Source organism: Nycticebus coucang, chromosome 9, assembly GCF_027406575.1.
Source record: "Nycticebus coucang isolate mNycCou1 chromosome 9, mNycCou1.pri, whole genome shotgun sequence".
NCBI lineage: Eukaryota > Metazoa > Chordata > Mammalia > Primates > Lorisidae > Nycticebus > Nycticebus coucang.
This window is the reverse complement of record NC_069788.1, coordinates 27852674-27873185: the sequence shown is the minus strand read 5'-3', so window position 1 is coordinate 27873185 and position 20512 is coordinate 27852674. Positions and strand designations below refer to the sequence as shown.

At 43.0% G+C, this 20512-nt stretch overlaps 1 protein-coding gene across 3 annotated transcripts; it reads right to left on the bottom strand.

The window, feature by feature from the left end:
- Nucleotides 1-1791: 1791 nt before the first annotated feature.
- On the bottom strand, nt 1792-20158 carry MCM3 (minichromosome maintenance complex component 3). Of its 3 annotated transcripts, none has more exons than XM_053601919.1 (17): nt 19913-20158; nt 18633-18745; nt 18022-18230; nt 17403-17533; nt 14989-15227; nt 14365-14473; nt 13436-13589; nt 13010-13141; nt 12193-12401; nt 9905-10079; nt 9396-9522; nt 8434-8584; nt 5967-6107; nt 4660-4763; nt 4096-4181; nt 3364-3433; nt 1792-2512 (listed from the first exon to the last, which is right to left on the bottom strand). In XM_053601919.1, the coding sequence occupies exons 1-17, from the start codon at nt 19988-19990 to the stop codon at nt 2314-2316; spliced, it is 2427 nt and encodes an 808-aa protein (XP_053457894.1). In that variant the 5' UTR covers nt 19991-20158; the 3' UTR covers nt 1792-2313. The 3 variants fall into 3 exon arrangements, with proteins under 3 accessions (XP_053457894.1, XP_053457896.1, XP_053457897.1); XM_053601921.1 differs by lacking the exon at nt 19913-20158 and adding an exon at nt 19724-19859; XM_053601922.1 differs by lacking the exon at nt 18633-18745 and having other exon boundaries at nt 19913-19965.
- Nucleotides 20159-20512: the final 354 nt, after the last annotated feature.

The following is a 20512-nucleotide window of genomic DNA, read 5'->3' as shown; positions in this document are numbered from 1 at the left end:
AAACGTACCTGAAGTTACTTGGTAAACTGGCAGAGGATGCAATCCCAGTAACACTTGCTAAATTGCCTTTTTTTTGAAAACTTTCTTTTCACGTTCTACTTTGTTTATCCAGGAGAGTTATAAGGAATAGGTACCAAAATTTTTCAAGATACAAAAACCTTACTTCTCTTGGCCCCACAAATTATTTTAACTGCAGAATTTCAGATGTCAAAACTAAATGTAAATAGACATCACTTTTGGAATGAGGCAAGTGGATAATTTAGTATTTGTTTAAGGTTGGATCTGGGTCACCACTGCAATTGCTGCAGTGAGGCAACAGCGACACCCTCAGGTGCAACTGGCCTGTAGATGTGTCAGGCCCTGCCCAACAGAGCAGCCACCTTCGGCCAGTGGCCCACCCACCAGGGAGCAAGAGCCTACCCTCTGAAAGATTACCGACTCTTCTCTCTTCCTGTTGAGAAACTACACACTCATCTCTTAAAGCTCAACATAAAGATTCACTGAGTTTCTAAAACTCACCTTATTTTATTATAATTTACATCTTTTGTGGCTGCTGCACACTCTTCCACCTTCTCTTCTGGTTAGCTTGAAGAGAGCAGACATGGTTGGCCAAGTGAACCTGACATCACAGTTATCACCAAGATGGTCCATGCACCTGCTCTCCCTCTCTGTCCGTTTCCTCAGGGGTGAAGGACACAGTAACATAAGGGTCCTATTGACAAAATGTTCAGACTTTCTGGAACTGGTCATCTGAGAAGACCCATACAACTCCCTAGCTTTTCGTCACAGCAGTCCCATCAGTAGCTCTTTCTCTCTTAACACCCTCATGGTTCCCCCTCAATTCCTACAGCTCTTACCATCTGTACCCTCACTTGATACATAATTATACTTTAGTCTTATGTTTCCAACCACTGCCACATCTAGCACAAATTCTGACTTATGCCAACACTCAACGTCAAATTTCTTCTTCCAGTCCCATCGAACTCCACTTTGAACCTGTGCTCTTTAGATCCTTCCAACAGGATTTGGATCCCACATCTGTGCAAAAAAATCATAAAGTTGAAATTGAACTCCCCAACAATTTTGCCCTCCCTTAAGAAAAAACCCTTTGTCCTAAGAAACCAAAAAGAAAAAAAAAAAAAACTGCTTCATGGCTTTCCCTCATCAAAAAGGGAAAAGGCAATGCCTCAACAATTTTCCATCTGAGAACTGGCATGACTTCTCCTCAGAACCACATCTGTCACCAGCAGACTGCTTCCAATCCAGGCCCACTAGAGTGTCACACTCTTTTCTTTTTCTTTTTATTTAAGAAACTTCAAAAAGTCTTCCAAAGCTACTTAAACCATACAATAGGAGAGAAATCCTGCCCCTCCACAAGTTTCTAAGTGAACTGCAAAGAGTGGACACCCAGGTAACTTCAAAAATATCCTGTGACAGGATCCTTTTACAGGCAAGAACTCACAAGATTCTGAGATGCCTGATGCAACAGGTTGTTATTTCTCTATGAAGGGGCTTAAATTTCAGGTTCAGAAAAACCAGGCAGAGGGTTAATTCTTCCCCTGGACTCACTGGCCTCCAGTAGCCATTTAGATACTCCAGATTGTCAGGGTTTGGTTGCCGACCATTGCGCCTGAAATGCCTACGCCTGAAATGCGGAGGAAAAAGTTAAATTCCGAAGACAGGACCCTCCCAGAGCGAGCACGGTGGGCTGCTGCCACCCTGTGGTGACCTGGTGCAAATGCAGGTGCAGGAGGCTCATAGGAAATAAAAAGCACACAGGATTAAGGCCAGTTGTGCAAAATACTCAACTTTATTCCATGTCCTAGATATTCCAGTCAAAACCACATATGATATATAGTCTTAACTGCCCTGAAATCTTTCTTGACCCACACGACTTGCCTCAGCTTCTCTCCCAAGCACAGAACAACCCAAAGCTTCATCAAAACCAAAGTGCCCTAGAGAAAGAAAACAGCCAATAAGCAGAGATGAACAGAAACCACCTGTGCCAAAAAAGTACTCTGGAGTCATGTGTTATTTACCGACAGTAACAGGTGGGGGTTTTAGTTTAGGGTAGGAAGTGGGGAACCCATCCAGTGCCACTGCAATAGTCTGGTCCTTTCCCACTCTCTTCTCTTTCCTTACCCCACAGCAGCTTTCATCACTCATTCCCGAAGCCTTCCAGAGTGCCGACTTCATCAGTGTCCCTCAACTTCAGTTCAATTTAACACTGTTTGTTACACAGGGACTTCGGTAAAGAGTGGGGGCGAGGGGAATGGGAAACATGGGAGAATCTCAGTTCAGACATGAGGCTCCTCAGATGAGGAAGATGATGCCTTCAGACACCATGACCTGGTTGTCATCCTGCATCTTGCTCAGAGCAGCCTGGATCTCCACTGAAGAGAAGGGCTCTTCATTGTCCTTGTTGATAGATTCTGTGAGGCGGTTCATGCCCACTGACTGCGCATGAGCTTCCCGGAACACATCCAAGAGGGCCGCCTTGAATGCCTTCAGTCTGCCCAAGACAGAAAAGGGTGAAGGAGAGTAAACAATCCTAAATGCTCTCAGCCAAGATCCATAACTGGGAAAACACAAAAGTAGTAATACAGCAGAGGTGTCCCTCAATATTCTCACACATAGCACCTGCCTCTTATGGCTGCTCTCCACCTCAATAATCCTTTTCAAGCTAAACTGTTGTATTACAAGCCTTCTTGCACAAGGAGAAATAACAGCACTTTAAAACTAGAGGCCTTGGTTTTAGGGGAAAGCTGGCTTTCCTATACGTTGTAGAAAGGCACACTGGCTACTCCTAAGAGTAGCAATACTTATTTTCTTCAGTCAACATACTGTTATGTGTTTTGGGTATAAAAAAGAAAAAGTAAACCTTATCTATAGAATTTCATTAGTGGCTGATAAACAAAATTTACAGATAAATATGTTTTCTGAAACCCTAGTGGTAAAATTTTTTCATTTCAAAAACGTTCAAAATTTTGTGAGAAAAGACATATCTTTCCTACCAAGAAGAATCCAAGGTTAAAAAATAAAACATAAATTTTGTCCTTCCTGTTTTTCTTTCTGACCCCACAAGGACATAATTCCAATTCTCAAAGAGAGAATTATTAATGAAGCAAATGGTAAAATATAAATGACTGAGGATTCTGGATAAACAAGATACAGAAGCTTCATGTTTTTCTAATATAACTTTTCATTAAGTTTGAAATCATAATCAGATATAAAATGTTTTTAAAATGTTTGGAATTCTACTGGTAACACCTAATTTGTTTCACACTCTCTCCAAGGGAACAAATCCTTGCCTAAGCCAACATCTGGAATTCCCAAAAGGGCAGGAGCAACTTCCCTACTCACCTGGATTCGCTCAACTCCACCTTCGGGGATTCCTTGGTCTCCTGCGAGTCCGCTGTCTTTGGAGTATACACTTCAGGGGAATGATGGTTACAGAAATGGAGAAGACAGCAAGGTGAAGCCATTTCCATAAACACCAAAGAAATCACTTTCGCCACTCCCCTTCCCTCACTGAGCCTGTAGAACACTATTTCCTAAGGTTCTTACAGGACCAAGCAGATCGATCAGCACAAAAGTAAATCCCCACAGGATGATAAAGGAATTGAGCCAAGCAGAAGGCCTCAATAAAGAGAGAACAAAAAAAAGTATACATAACTTAAGGAAAAAAACTGTACTAAAATTGTAATACTCAATATGTACCTGTAACAAAAGATGAATAAGAGTCACGTTGAACACCTCGTGTAATTACAGAAGTCAAACGTGACTTGAGAATTTATTACAAATTTAACACAGTTTTATGGCACCCTCTGTGTATATTATCTGGAATGCTTACACTAGGTGGATAAAAAGCGTACAGTTCACCAAGAATGAAATAAACAACCGAGTCATGCTTTTTCCAAAGTTTTATGGGTTCCCCTGAGATTCTTTAGAGACTAACCTCTTGGACAAAGGACCCCAACCAGGAAGCCAAACAGGAGCCCACAAGAAAATACAGCTAACAGAGCAAATATTCAGGAGGAAAACTCAGGAGTCAAGGAAACAACCTCTTTGATCAGTGGGGGGACACTCACTCACCTTGAGGCATTTCCTCCTCTGTGTCACTGAAGTCATAGGGGTCATATGAATCCCTGTCTTTGGCATCTGACTGGCGAGTCTTCCTCCTAAAATACCCACAGCGGTTAACAGAGAGAAAGTCTTTGGGAAACCCCATCCTGTACCTCCGACCACAAAAAAAAGGAAATAGAACCATCGATAATTGAAGTAAAACACTAGACTTAGGCCTATACAAACTGCTACTTTTTCTGAAAGAGATAATCTCCAGACTTGAACACAAATGGGCTACGCTTCCCAATGCTTTTTTTGTATATGTTCCACCCTTATACATTCAACCACAGGCAAGCAGGGAAAAATAATCTCAAGAGTTCTGAAATACATATCTAAAACTCTGAGCAAATGGGTTACTGCTCTTGCTATTTAGCATTTCTCTGCCAGGGAAGAGGGGGAAAGCATTATTCTAAACACAGGTCTCAGTACCCCTTCCCTAAGGAACCTGCTGTCCGTAAGCAGCGCTGAATCCCGCCTCCGCCCCCTCCCCCGCCGGACAGGAGTCTTCAACTCATTTCACTTTGATCCCCTTACCTCTTCCTCTTCTGCTCATGGGCCTCCTGGCTCTTCTCCTCTTCATCTTCTGTCTCTGAGTCATCCTCATTTCGCTTCTTACGTTTTTTCTCCTTCTCCAGAACCTAGGACCAAGGCAGGTGGGCAGGGGTGAGGGAGCTGGAGGGGTCACTGATGCCAGGGGACTGCGTAACAAACTGAGTAAGAGTCTATTCTCCACCATCAGCAGGAATGACTTCCACATTTACAATAACTAAGTAGTCTCTCTCATCTCCAGGTCCCAGGACCAACGGCAGGGAGAGAGGCTCTTACTCATCTTTTAAAAATGCTGGGAGGCGGGGCGGCGCCTGTGGCTCAGTGAGTAGGGCGCTGGCCCCATATGCCGAGGGTGGCGGGTTCAAACCCAGCCCCGGCCAAAATGCAACAAAAAAATAGCCGGGCGTTGTGGCGGGCGCCTGTAGTCCCAGCTGCTCAGGAGGCTGAGGCAAGAGAATCACGTAAGCCCAAGAGTTAGAGGTTGCTGTGAGCCATGTGACGCCACGGCACTCTACCTGAGGGCGGTATAGTGAGACTCTGTCTCTACCAAAAAAAAAAAAAAATGCTGGGAGGTGTGTTCAATGCCCTTGAAATAGTAAGCACTCGATAATGTTTACTCAATAGAGAAACAGATGAAAGAAAGTGCTCAGCCCATAATGGTTAAGTGGAAAACAATTTAACACAACCTCCAACCACCAGAAAGAAAAAGCCCGGAAAAACCTATCAAACCCACACCTAAATCCCAAAGAGCTCCAGACTAGGGAAGAGGGAGGCAAGCAGAAAGGGAGTCTAGGCTTCAAGGCATGGTAGCTAAAATGACAGAGATGCACTGCCACAAACAGTGGAAATAGTTTGAGAGTTCAACTTTGAACATGAGCTTCTGAGGTGCCAATGGGACACCTGAAGAGCCTGCCAAGGGGAAAAGTAGAGAGGGAAGAGAAAGATTATCCAGGTAACTCCTTTGGAAACACTGACATTTTTAAGATGCAAAGGAGGGACAGAGAGAGAAGCAGCTGACTAAAAGTACAGCACATCAATTCAACCAGGATCTCTGGGAGTCCAGGCTTCAATATTTTAAAGCTTTGCGTCTGCTTCTCAGGTACAGCCAGGTTTGGGACAACTGGACAACTGTGTGTTCCAGAGGAAGGAGCAGGGTGCACTGAACACTGGCAGACAAATGCTGCTTTCCATTGACAATTCAAATACAGGTGTCAGCCACGGAGGGCTATGAAGCCCATATACCCAGGATTTATTTAAAAGAGCTGCTCTGGTGGAGGCATCTGAACCCTCACCTTCTTGAAGTAGGCGTATTGGACCAATTCCACAGCTTCCTCTGCATCCTGCAGGTCCACAGTCTTGCTCATGCGAGCCTTTGCATGGGCCGTGGCCAGTCGGATCAGAGTTTCCAATGTCCGGGCTGTAACTGGAGATGTCTGGGGAAGAAAACACGAGGGTTACTTATCCAGAATCTTTTAAGCATGCCCATGATTTCTACTAGACAGAAAAAAGGAAAAGCTCCAGGAAGCCCAAATAAAGAATTCAGAGCTCTGTATTCTCTACAGATGCCAAATAAAATTCAGAAAGATAACAAAAATGACCAAGGAAATACACATGAAAGTGCTGAGGGAGGGAGGAGCAAGTGAAGAAAATAAGGCCATCTCATGGCTAGAAAGATAAAAGACTGACTACAAAGAGTACAAACGTGAAGGGAGAAAAATAATCACTTATTGCAGGCCAGAAGTTTGCTTTTACATCCATTCTGTTGTTTAACCCTATTAATAACATGAATAAGTTTTATAGATGAGGGAAATTCAAAGAACTTCAAGTCATTTGTCCAAGGTCACATAAGGAAGGGTTGTGAAAAAGGTAATCTGAAGACAAATTTTTAAAAGCTGTGTAAAATCACCTAAGTCCAGAGGAGAACTCTAACACTCTAACTACTCTCCCCGGAGGAGATGGGGCATGGATATACCACACTGAGATGCTGTTACCTTTTACAAATACTAATGACTGAATGGCATTCTTGGCCTAATAAACTGGAATGAAACCTTCCAGTTCCAGGTGATTCTGATTTGCCCTGATATTACCCAGCCTTATCATTTTGTGGATCAGGAAACTGACATGAGAGGTAAAAGTTGTGCAAGGTTCTTCAGTGACATGTCCTGACCACCTCTAGGTTCAACTTTCTAAATTACCATTTATATCTGCATTTTGAATCTGACATTCAAAAACAAATATATTCATGTTTAAATTCATTCACCAAATCTTGTAATGATTTAGAAAACTATCAGAGCTGAAGTTGTACACTCCATTATAAGCTCTAATCTTGAATTACCTAAAAAGCTTATGAAATCCCAGCCTGTACTAGCAGAACTACAGAGTCCTAATCAAGGGATTTACAAACCCATATATATACCTTAAGACCATAACTAAAATGGTGTTTTATGCTCAGTCCTAGGTTCAGTGAGAGAGCCTGACACAATGGAACCAGTTCACATGTGGGGAGGAATGGTTAAAAAGAAAGGGAACTGTTTAACATGAAGGAGACAACTGATAAACCATCTCCGCAAAACAAGATTAAAATCCATGGGCAGAAGTTGCAGGGAAGTCAATTTAAGCTCAAAAAGTAGACCAATCTGAAACTTCAACAGAGTAATAATGTTCTGAGCACGCTCTCATCAACAGTGTCAACAAGTCCTAGAAGGGATTCCAAAAGATAGAATGGGTGTGAGGCTGAAGTAGATGACCCGGGATCATGTCTAATTCCAAGAGTCTACGTCATGTCACACAATGAGAGTTTTGAACCTGGGTCTTTCTGTGTAATTCTATATGACACAGCCCCTAAAAAACTTAAGATAGGCTCGGCGCCTGTAGCTCAGTGAGTAGGGCACCGGCCACACATGCGGAGGCTGGCGGGTTCAAGCCCAACCTGGGCCTGCTAAAAACAACAATGACAACCGCAACCAAAAAATAGCCGGGCATTGTGGTGGGTGCCTGTAGTCCCAGCTACTTGGGAGGCTGAGACAAGAGAATCTCTTAAGCCCAAGAGTTTGAGGTTGCTGTGAGCTGTGAAACCACAGCACTCTACTGAGGGCGACATAGTGAGACTCTGTCTCAAAAAAATAAAAAATAAAAAAATAAGACTTAAGATAAATTCAAGGACAGCTATTCCAGGTAACTAGAAATTGCTCTGGATAACCATCATGGCTGCCCAACTGCTAGTCATTTGTCAAAGTCCAGCCCAAATATCCTACTCTCTGGGAATCCTTCCCTGACATTCATACCCCTTCAGGGAAGTCTAAAGAAGAAATTAATAGCTTCTTCATCTACACTTAAATAGCCCTCTACATTCTTTTCCTTTTTAAGTCCTACACTGGGGTAGACATTTGTAAATATGTATATATGATCTTTCTATCTGCCTTTCTGCTTCCCTCTCCTCATCTGAGCTCTTTGAGGAGAGCTTCTTTTAATTTTACACTGCATGTAAGAATACAGACTAGGTCAGTTCCCAGAAGTCACTCATATGTTTGCTGAATGAATCATAGCTTCTGGAGGCTAATGTCATTTGAACTAATGAGATATATGTTATCTCTGGAGTCCTTACTTCATTTTCCTTTATAAAAATAAATTATTAAATTGTTTAACAAGACCAGAAAAGAATCACTAATTAAAATGCTTCCGAAGTTCCTAGATAGTGGGGACTCTGGCCCCAGCCATACCCCTAAGGAACCCCAGCCAGTGCTGCCCCTGGGCACTCACCCTGGCAGTGTCCGAGCTCATGCTGTCCTGGCTGCGCAGGCGTGAATACTCTTCAGCGATGTAGGCAGACGATTCCTGTGTCAGGGCAGGCTTGATAATTTTGGCCACGTGGATGTACTTCTTCATGAATACTGCACTCACCATCTTCTCCCTGAAGCCACACACAGTGAATTTCCACTTCTCTGCCATAACTTATCCTGCCTGACTTAGTGGTTTTGCCTCTCCTGAGAAAATGCTCAAGCTCAAGGGCATAGCAGAGACAGGCCTTAGAACCCATTATCACGATTCCCATTTATATGGAACATGCACAAGGGCCTTGCACATATTTTTTAATTGTTTTGGGTACCACTTGTGAGTAAGTAGCAAGTTTAAGTATTATTAGGCCTATCACATAGGTGGGAAAGCTATGGCTCAGGGAAACTAAAATGGACTTAAATTTAGTTTTCTGACTCCAATTTCTACATTCTTAAGCCAACAGCTTTGAAGATTATGTTATGCTTCGTACTGTTTCATGGCCAAAAAAAGAGGTCTACGATCCTACATTTCAAGCTTTGAGCACCTGGTCACAAGTCTCCTTTACCCAAAATCTACTTGCAAAGTCTCCAATGCTTGCTATCTACTGACCCTTCACCACAAATAGCTACATGACACGGGCAATCATTCATGTATAAGGAAGATGTCACACATCCCCCACAGCTGATCGTGTTTTCAAATCAAAACCTTCTGTTTTAAGAACAGACCTGAACCTCGTCTGAATCATTCAGAAACACTTACACGATATCTGGCCAAGATCAAGACCGTATCTGTGGATACAGAAAAGCAGCAAACTGTCCACATGGTTATAATTCCAGATAAAACCTTGGCCTGAGTATATAAGGCTTTCAATAAGCTCAGATGCACGTGGGCTCTAATATGACACAAATCTCAGGTTCCTTCAAGGGAGAGGTATGAGGAATGCTCACTTTTTCTTTTTGGTCCCGTGCAGAAGGTTGTCATGTTTCTCATAAATCTGGGTGTCCTGCTGGTCCTCCTGGTTAAAGTTGGGATCATCTGTGGCCAGAATATCCACAGCACTACCCAAGGGCATAGCTAGTAAGCCCAAGGTGGGAGAAAGGAGAGTAAGAAAGAGTTACTTACTTAACTCTGCAGGGGAAACTGCATCTTCTATGCCACAAAAAAGGAGGCGAACAATACTCACAATGAAAGGACCCAAAAGGAAACCAATACATGGAACCACAAATGATGAGGGGGGAACTGCCTGACCCACAGAAAATGCTTAAAGGTATCCCCACACCCAGAAATGGACAAAAGACACACCTTAGGATAAGCTCCAGTGGGCAAGCTGGGAAAGTGGCTAGGCAACATCAACCCCGACCTCAAACACCCGCCTCCACCTGGGCTGTGCCTGGACAACAGCATCTGACTGGCGGATCCCTTCTATCAGTCACTCTCACTCTCCTCATAGCCTTACCATCACCATCCTGCTCCCCAGGGGTTCTGTAGCGGTGCATCCTAAGGACATGGTCCGAGATCTCCCGATCCTGCTCAGGATCCATCTGATCCAGCATGATGAAAAGCAAGTCAAATCGGGACAGCAGTGAGTCCTGCAGCCCGATGTTCTCCATCGGGGTCTTGTACTGATCATACTGGGAAACACAAGAAAAAAGGAAGTGGATGTGACCATGAACTGAAAGAAAGGATAACAAGGCAGTATTGATTTTGGAAGTGGGAACAGAAGGCTAGACCTTAAAGAACAGACGAGCAGCAGTGAAAAACTATGTTAAAGCTATAAAATACATAAATCATCACAACATGAAAGTATGGAACAAAAAAAGAAAAAATTGCATAAATTTTCTCTTCTACCTGCACCCTGCTCTCACAGAAGCTCAGGTGACCTGAGCTCATCAGAAGCCCCACCTTCTAGCACGGGAACCTCTAACTGGGTGAGTGTGAATCTCAAAATTAGCTCTTCTCATTCCCGGGATGGAATGAGGCAGGATCAACTCTGAAAGATGACTCCCTCTCCTGTACCTGTCATGAAGACAGGGCAAGCTGGTTAGGCCAGAAGCACTACGAACTTTGGACACCCTTACACACAGAAGGTAATGAGTAAAATCTCAACCAAAGTGGTCAGTTATCTATAAATCATGTCTTAAGAATCAAAGTTTTTTCCTTGGTTTTCAGGTACCCTAATAGGCTCATCTTCCAGTGCTGGGCCTACTGGGCTGAGATGCCTACCCACTCTATATACTTCACAGAGAGCTTAACAGTCTTATAGGTTACAATGATTTTGACCATGTTCCCATTTCAGGTCCCGCCATTTCCTTAAATTTTCCAGTCATTCTTCAGAATGATATACAAGATCTTGACAATTAAGTTCTTGAACTCATCCTAGTAAAAGTACTACATACCTCATTACTGAATAGCACTACGGTCACCTTCGAAGTACTCCCCTTGGCCATCTGGTAAACACAGTGCTATCTAGCAGTGAGATATATACAGTACTTTTTCTAGGATGGGTTCACGAACTTAAATTGTCTGACCTCATAAATATACATTATCATTAATTTAAAAACCTGTGGTTTTTCAACCTAGGCTACACGGAAAAACCAACCAATGAAATCTTTCTAAACCATAGCTACCAAACTTACCAGCTCAAAGATTTGGATTCAAAAAGTCTGGACTGGCAACTATGCATCCACATTAAAAAAAAAAAAAACACCAGAACAAATGTTCCCATACACCGTAGGGAAATTATAAACTTCCAGAGAACCGTTAAGAGCTCTGGGTTCAGGGTGGCGCCTGTGGCTCAGCGGGTAGGGCACTGGCCCCATATGCCGAGGGTGGCGGGTTCAAACCCAGCCCCAGCCAAACTGCAACAAAAAAATAGCCGGGCGTTGTGGTGGGTGCCTGTAGTCCCAGCTACTTGGGAGGTTGAGTCAAGAGAATCGCCTAAGCCCAAGGATTTGGAGGTTGCTGTGAGCTGTGTGACGCCACGGCACTCTACCGAGGGCGATAACATGAGACTCTATCTCTACAAAAAAAAAAAGAGCTCTGGGTTCAAATCTTAACTGCCATTTTCTAGTCTGTGACCCTTTAGCAAGTTGTCTAATCCCTTTGTGTCTCCATTTTCTTGCCTGCAAAATGAGGATAACCACATACTTCATATTGTGAAGTAGGGACCGAGAGGATGAAAGGAGTTGGTACATTTAATGACAATATAGGTGACCTGGGTTGTGAGACTACAGGCTATTTTGTTTTATCTTTTGTATTGTTAAAAAGTTATTTGTAGGGCAGCGCCTGTGGCTCAGTGAGTAGGGCGCCAGCCCCATATGCCAAGGGTGGCGGGTTCAAACCCAGCCCTGGCCAAACTGCAACAAAAAAATAGCTGGGCGTTGTGGCGGGCGCCTGTAGTCCCAGCTGCTCCGGAGGCTGAGGCAAGAGAATCACGTAAGCCCAAGAGTTAGAGGTTGCTGTGAGCCGTGTGACACCACAGCACTCTACCAAGGGCGGTACAGTGAGACTCTGTCTCTACAAAAAAAAAAAAAAGTTATTTGTAAATTAGCAATTTTCCAGAGGATTCTGTTGAGATGGAGAGGGTGAGGACCCATTACTTTTCACCACAGACAACAAGATGATGACCTTACTTTTGGTCTTCGGCCTGTTATTCCCCTTGGTCCCCTGGTATAAACTTCTCAGCCCATTTATTCTGCAAAACCAAGTAAAAGTGACAACAGTTAAAGGTCCAATTTCATTTACCCTGCCGTAGACGGGGTTGGCAGCTGCCAAAACACTGCAGCGGGCATTCAGCCGAGCATGGATGCCAGCCTTGGCGATGGTCACACGACCCTGCTCCATTACTTCGTGGATGGCCGTACGGTCCATGTCAGACATCTTGTCAAACTCATCAATGCAAACCACACCTCGGTCAGCCAGGACCATGGCCCCTGCTTCCAGACGGCGCTCCCCTGGGAAGTGAGGAGGCAAAAATGCACACTCCAGTCTAGGTTATATAGGGAACAGAAGGGAGGGATTTCAATCGCCTTCCTTAGAGCTTCTAACTGTAGCACCTAACAATGCGATAAAGAGGTTTCAGCTCCAAGAAACTTAGAGGAAACCCTGGTGGGTCACCTTTTCAGCTCATATCTAAAAACCTCTCTGCCCTGCTTCGACCTCTATGCAGCCATTGTGTTCTGAACTTCCTTTATACGTATACATTCTCTCTCTTCACTCTCATCCTCATGCAATATTCCAATAGACTAGTTCCCTTTCACTGGTCTTCAAAACCCTTCCTCTAGTTCATAAAATAGTATAATCTTCATTTTTATTTCCCTTCTGATGTGCGGAGCTCTGTCCTTTGAAACTCATTCAGATTATCTGAAAAAACATTCTTATAAATAGAAAGCCACCCAAAGACTTAAATAATTCACCCACCATTGTCAAATACTCAGTCCTCTACAATCTGCCCCAACTAACCTCTTAATTATATTTTCAGAACATAAGCCAGGCCTAGAACAAACGCAATCTATATTCAATCTCACTGTGGGGCCTTTAACAAAGACTGTTACACCTTTACCTGTTTCCTGGTCTGTGGTGACAGCAGCTGTCAGACCCACTCCAGAGGAGCCCCGGCCAGTTGTGGGGATAGCCCGGGGTGCAGTGCAAAGCACATACCGCAGAAGCTGAGACTTGGCAACCGATGGGTCTCCTGTAGGGTAGGGCAGAGATGACTCTCTAGGAAACTCCCGACTCCCCCTTCTACTTTTCTAGAACAACTCTTGGCACAACAGAGACATACAGTAATTGATCATTAATATAATTTCCTTCATTTTTCCTTTTACCATCCATAGAAGAATACATCTTAGATATTATAAATGAAGAATTCCAGAAATGATTTTAAAAACATATTTGAGCCCTAAAATATTGCCAGGTACAGAACATACAATCGTACTATTTATGTTCCCACAACCACACTCCACTATGTAAGAACAAGACCCCCTACCTATTAGAAGAATATTGATGTCCCCACGAATGTGGCTGCCATTTTCTAGGTCTCGTTCCACACCTCCCAAGAGCAGGCAGAGGATTGCCTTCTTGACATAGTCATGCCCATGGATACTAGGTGCCAATGACCTCGCCAGCTGGTCAAATATATCCTAGAGGAGACAGGACCAAGTAAGTGAAAAGCTTAATAAGATTCTACAGGGTTCTGTGGAGCTCCATTTTATACTTTGGGATATAGAAAATGCTTGAAGAAATATCCAAATCACATTATTATATCATCAGAGCACACACAGAAGCAGCCTGGATTCCAAAACTTGTTTAGAGGTTTAATAGTCACAAAAGAAAAACAATTGTTCAAAGCTTCAACATTTTAGGTTTAATAAGAATGTGTATCATGCTTTAGCAGTAACTTTTATCACACATTCATAAATGTAGTTCAATTCTAAATGTAGACATCCTGTCTTTAAAAAAAAATAGGAAAAACAGGTTGAAGAACTAAAATAAAACATAACATTTTAATTTTAAGTAATAATGCATTACTGATGTCAGTAATAGACTTATTGGTACACTGGTAATTTAACTCTTAGTATTTGTATTAGGCAGGTAACACAAAGGATTAAGAACAAACAGCACAAACAGTCTTTCACTTGTTGATTGGACAAAAACTGGAAGAAGCTAATACTAAATAATTCGGAGAACCCCTTCTCCTAATCCAGTACAAAGATAGCCATGCACCAAAACACAACTTTAAAAAAATGTTTTTTGACAAAGTCTCACTCTGTCACCCATGCTGGAGTGCAGGGGAATGATCATATCTCACTGCAACCTTCAACTAATGTGCTCATGCAATCCTCCTGCCTCAGCCTCCCCACAACATGACCAATACAAATCCATATCCATACTCAAATTTCTAAAGGATTCCCAGACCTTGGAACGAGTTTTACTGAACTTCTTGATTTTGGCTATATCCTCAGCAGAGAAGGAAGGCTGCGCATCCTTGCTCATTTGCTTCACATTACAGGCAATCAGGACAGTCCTGGGACAAAGAGAGTAAGGGGAAGACTGTTATATTGAATTCCTAAAATCAGTCATTAGCACCTCTAGCAGCAGTAAGCCTTTTCAGGCTACTAAACTAGACCAGCAAATCAGAGTTCAGTGGGGAGGGGGTAGCTGTTCTGAATTAAACAAATGATTCCCTGTCCCTGACCCAAATATGCTGATCATGCCCCATCTCTAAAATTTGTTTATCTCCTGCTGACTTACAGAGCTAAAGACAGTAGTGTATGTGGCAAGAAGGCAGGAATAAATGAGAAATTTCCAGAAAGACCATGAGGCTGTAATAGTGCCACCAATAACTCCTACTTCTGGCATAACATGTTAAGTATCACCAGCTTAATAGAAAAGAGGTATCAGAGGATGTCCCATAGCCCAGGCAAGTAGAATAGTCCACTTATCAGATACAACTCTCTGGAATATAGCACACTGGAGAAAGGATAGATACAAGTGGAATCTGCCAACAGCATTCCAAACACTTTCCAGCAGATCCTTTACCTGAAGGTCCCTGACGTGTAGCCTCCCTTTTTTCCAGGAAGACAACGGTAGGTTCCCACCACCTGGACTCGGTCACCAGGCTTTACTTTATCTACCAAGTCATCATCCAGAATGACATCCACAGAGCGAGGAAGCTGCCCAGCTGGGGCCTTCTCTGGCATCTCCTGGATGGTGATGATCTGGTGATCCTTATAGACAGAAAGGCCATATTCTGTCTCAAGGGGATTGTTCTCCTCATCCTGGAAAATGGCACAGAGAAAAGTAGAGTTATCTCAGTCCCGTCTTAAAAATGCTGCACTCATGTGTTGTGGGAAACAAATCAGATGACGTCATTAAATTTTAGTATCCAGAAAACAAAATACCAGTTGTCCCCTCCATCTTTTCCATCTCCATCTCTGTTTTAATAACATACCATCTAATGGAAGAGGCAACCCACAGTCTGAAGGGACCATGGCTATATTAGCATCTAAGTTGAGATTCTTACTTCCCCCACTACAGTTGAATACATGCTTACATTCTGAAGCAATTTTGTCATTCCTATAAAATACCTAACAGAAATGTTCACCAAAAGCCATGCTCACTATAATGTTCACAGAAATAGTAGAAAATCAGAAAGTATCCAAACGTCATCAACTGTAAATAGTTAAATAAATTTATTATACGCAAATAAACACCACATAGCAATAAAAAGGTATGAAGCACACCCATGTACAACATGGACGAATTTTATAAACATAATGTTGAGCAAAAGCAGCCCAACACAAAAGAATATTTAAAGAAAATAGAAAAACATGCAAAAGTAATCTATGCTGAGAGTAACATGGTCCCTCAAGAGGGACTTCTGAGTGCTAGTAAGGTTGTTTCCTGCCTTATGTTGGTTATACAGGTCTATTTAGCTTTTAGTAATTCATCAAGCTATATACTTATGTAAGCTTTCCAGTATGCATAGTAAATTTCAATAAAAACATTTTTAAAGTTTTACTTCTTCGATATTTGAATTTTCTAAAAACATAGTAACTATCACTTATTGAGTACTTGCTATGTACCAGGCACTGTGCTATTATTTCATGAAATTTCCCTGTAATATCACAGCTTTATAAAACAGGCATTTTTTCCCACTTTATGGACACGGGTCTTATTCTATAAGGCCATCACCAACTGAGACCCTAAACAAGTCATTTAACCTCTGTGAATCTCACCATTTCATCTGGAGATAAAGTAAAAGACACATACGAAGTATGTTTCAGTTTTAATTCTGAGATACTATTGTTTCAGTTTGTTTGTATGTTTGATTTCCCCACCAGTTTCAAGATTGATGACAAGGATCAGGTCTTATTTATCCTTGTCCTCCACAGTACCTAACAATGCTTTGGCTATAGTAGCTCTCATTTAAAATTTGATAGAATGAGTTCAGACATCAAGTAATCAATCCGTCTCATTAAGTAAGAAAAGCTTTGCATTGTCCTCAACCCGGATCAATCTGAACACTAAGAATAAACAAAAGCCATTCCTGTGTCTCTTCTCCCAAGCACACAGCAAAATATCTGCAAAGATTTCATAGTAAGGTTATAGCATGAGTATTTTTCTACTTCACTTTTAAAAGCAGATAATAAAATTATACATAACTTTGCTAAAAGATCTATGTAGATAACATTTTTCCTTCTTTGACCATTCATAATTTTCTAAATTTTTTAAAGTGAACACACACACTTTTTGGAAAAAATGTGACGCTGAACACAGTGGCATGAACCTGTAGTCCCACCTACTCAAGAGGCTGAGACAGGAGGATCACTTGAGCCAGGAGTTCAAGGCTGTAGTGTGCCATGATAACAACTGTGAGGCTCAGTGCCTGTGGCTCAAGTGGCTAAGGCACCAGCCACATACACCTGAGCTGGCGGATTCAAATCCAGCCCGGGCCCACCAAACAACAATGATGGCTGCAACCAAAAAATAGCCAGGCGTTGTGGCGGACGCCTGTAGCCCTAGCTACTTGGGAGGCGGAGGCAAGAGAATCACTTGTCCCACGAGTTGGAGGTTGCTGTGAGCTGTGAGGCCATAGCACTCTACCCAGGGCGACAGCTTAAGGCTCTGTCTCAAAAAAAAAAAAAAAAAAAAAAACAACTGTGAGTAGCCAAGGCACTCCAGTATGGGAAACACAGTGAGACCCTAATTCCAAAAATCAATAAATACAATAAAGAAAATTTTTTAAAAATTGCAAATAAAATAAAAAATGATAAATAAAGAAATAACATAAGACTTTGGACTTTCCTTATTAAACTCTGGCCAACAATCAGTCTTTCCTTTGGATTAATCTTTCTTTTCACCCTCTCAACTTATAAAAGAAATTACTTGTATTAAAATATATATCTTTGACTTCAATCTCCAAGGAGGCCCCATCAATTCATGCTCCTCACCTTAGTGGGATAGACAGAGCTAGACGGAAAGGCCATCAGGTTAGTGAGATCAGAATAACGTCGCTCTACGGTCTTCTTGGTAGCAGGACAGTAGTGGACACTGCGGACCACTTTGGGACGAACCAGAGAGCCTAGGAATGGGAAGTGGTACATATAAAGTCACCCAACTAAACAGTGATGGGGGTAGGATCCAAATCTACACAAGCCTATAACTCCAAATACTGCGTTCTTTTGACAAGGTTAAGCTATTTCAATACTACCTTTCATTCATTCATTTTTTACATTTATATACAGAATACCACAATATTCATGTGAAATTTTAAGTAGTGCTGATTCCAAGTAAGAGATAGTAGGAGATTGGTATTGGAATAAGGGGACTGCCAGTAACCAAGACTCTATGGCTCTCAGCAGAATAAATTCTGCTAACACAGTTGGTCACTCCCTCGAGGTCCTCCTAATCATTGTGCACGTTCAGCTCTTCCAAGCGTTACCACATAATTGCATGTTCCATCCCTCTGAAATCACAAGCTACCCAGATCTAATTTGCCTCTCCAGCTCTCCCAGTCTCCCTAAGTCATCATATCTCCATTTCCTTAGTGCCCCTCTTTAACCCACTCACATTTAGTGACAATGCCCTCCACACAGACCACACAGCTAAGGAAGCAGGAGGTAAGAGTCCGAGGAGAGACATGCTTGGAACCAAAACTGCCCTCCAATCCTACGTAGAACTCCTCATACTGCTTGGCATAGGTAGCATCAATGGAGGCCACAAAATCTTTTAAGGCCCGCTGGAAGGCAACCAGTTCCTCAAAGGCATTATTCAGGAGGCTGTACATGGGGAAGAGACAGAGAAATTAGAGAGGGCAGAATGCAAACACTAAGACTTAAAACAGAGTGGACATTCAGATCATGAAGGACAAGGAGAGAAAATCCAGTTCCCACTTTCTCCTTTATCCTGCAAGACTCAGTAAAAGACATCAGACTCAACTTATGTTGAGAGATAAAAATCATACTCGGCCAAACATTAGAAGTGGGGACACTTGAGAAGAAAATGCTCGTCACCTACTTCTGGAAGAAAAAAACATTGGTGCAGGTGAACCAACAGGGCTCCTGGGTCACCCCTATTCCATTTAGGTCCTCTCTTAGGAAGTCTGTTCCAATCCAGGCAAGAGGGAAGGGAGCTACTCTCACTCAGAGCCAGGATATCCCTGGGAAACCAGGGCCACTCACCGGTTGGCTCTCTTCTCATTTTTCCTGCGCAGATCATTCACATTGACAATCAGCCGGTATTGGTTGTCACTTATCAGCTCTCTAACTTTGCTCTGATAAATTCCCTGGTCTTCCTGCAAAACAGCCACCGCATATCACAATAGCCACAAATCCAAAAATAAAATATTTCTAAAAACAAGCAGTTCTCACAGTAGAATAAATAAGTCAATCTCTGTAGCATAGACGAATCCCAAGTATGTCTTCATCAGTTTCTCCCTTTTATTCATTATCCTCAGACTCCAAGTATACTCTCTGAGGAAATGGTAAAAATGATAATGAATTCTTCAAAGTCCCTGCTATTATTCCCACCATCATCAACAGCTTTTCAGCATGTTGTCATTTCTTATCCTTTAATGAGGAATTAAAATAAGAAGCCTAAAAGGACAGTAAGTAAATACTTTGTGAAAATGTAAATTTAATGAAAAAAGGAAACAACCCAAATAGATGTTGATTCGCTTGACTACAGTAATCATTTAACTGTGAATACCAAAACATCATGTTGACTACCTTAAATATGTACAATAAAAGTATAAATTAACCAGTCTTTTAAATCCACATTAAAATGGCTTTTCATTTTAAAACTATGTACAGAATTAAAACATATCTTCACAATAATTAAGACAAGGTTACACTATCTGAACCTAAAGGAGTAAGGGAGTTTTAGTTATTTGTTTACAATATCAACCTTCAGGAAGCTTTACTAACGGTCTATGGCTCTACCTTGGGTTGCACACAAAACCCTCTCGACCTGCATACTAAAACTCTCTATCTGCACCTGCATTATTACTGAAAAAGAATGCAAATTAGGAAGACTTCTCCTCCTGGGAGAAAGTGAGTCACTAAAATCTGCGCATCCTACAACGCCGCCGGTCTCTACTACCCTATAGCAGTTCCTCGGCACAAAATAGAGGGCCAGACACGACCTGGCAAAGGTCAAGGTGGGCTCTGCGATTTTGTCTGCACGTCATAGGACTCTGTCGCCTGTCTCGTGCGCCCGAGCCCGTTGCTTGTACTCCGGATCACTCTCTTAAGCTCACCCACAGAACACACACTTGCGACTCACTCCACCGCGAGAGAAGCTACAAAGTAACAAGGCGGACCCCAGTCCTGCAGGCTGGGTGCGGTACACAGTCTAGTGGCCTCTGGCTCCCCAGCGCTGTAGCTGCTCCGGCGAGAAGCGAGGTTCCGCTCCACCTCCCACAGCTGGTCAGCGGGAAACCGCACCCCAGCGCCCCGCTCACCTCGTCATCCAAGAAGTCCAGGTAATCTCTCTGAGCCTCCCGCAGCTCCACATCATCCAGCACCACGGTCCCCGCCATGCGCGCTGCCTCCGAACTGCCTGCACCCGAGTAGCGTGGAGGAGCCGAGAATGACTCCGCCTCGGCGCGAAAACTTACGAACTTTTCCCGCCACCAATGATTACCTCAAGGAAGAGGCGGAGACTTTGAAAGCATAATGCACATAATGATTGGCCGAGTCATCTGACGACTAACTAGCGAGTGTCCAATCAGAAGCTTCCTCTTCTTCAGGTTTTCCGCTCAGGGCCTCGCCGTGGCGGGAAATGCGCCATCCGGGATGCTCTGATTCTCCCCGCCCTCATCCGCCCTCACTGAAGAGAAGGATGACCAATGGAACCCAGAGGAAGCTCGCGGAGCCTGACCATTGGGCAGCCAAAGGGGGTGGGCCTGAGAGAGGGGAAGCACTGTGGTCTGGGAGTTGTAGTCGCTCCTCTTTTGCGGATGTTTTGAAGGATTTTTAAAGCTGTGGCTTTCTAACCCATCCTAGTGGCCAAATTCAGCTTGGCGGTAGGACTTTCTTTAAAGTGGACAGAACGTCCGAGG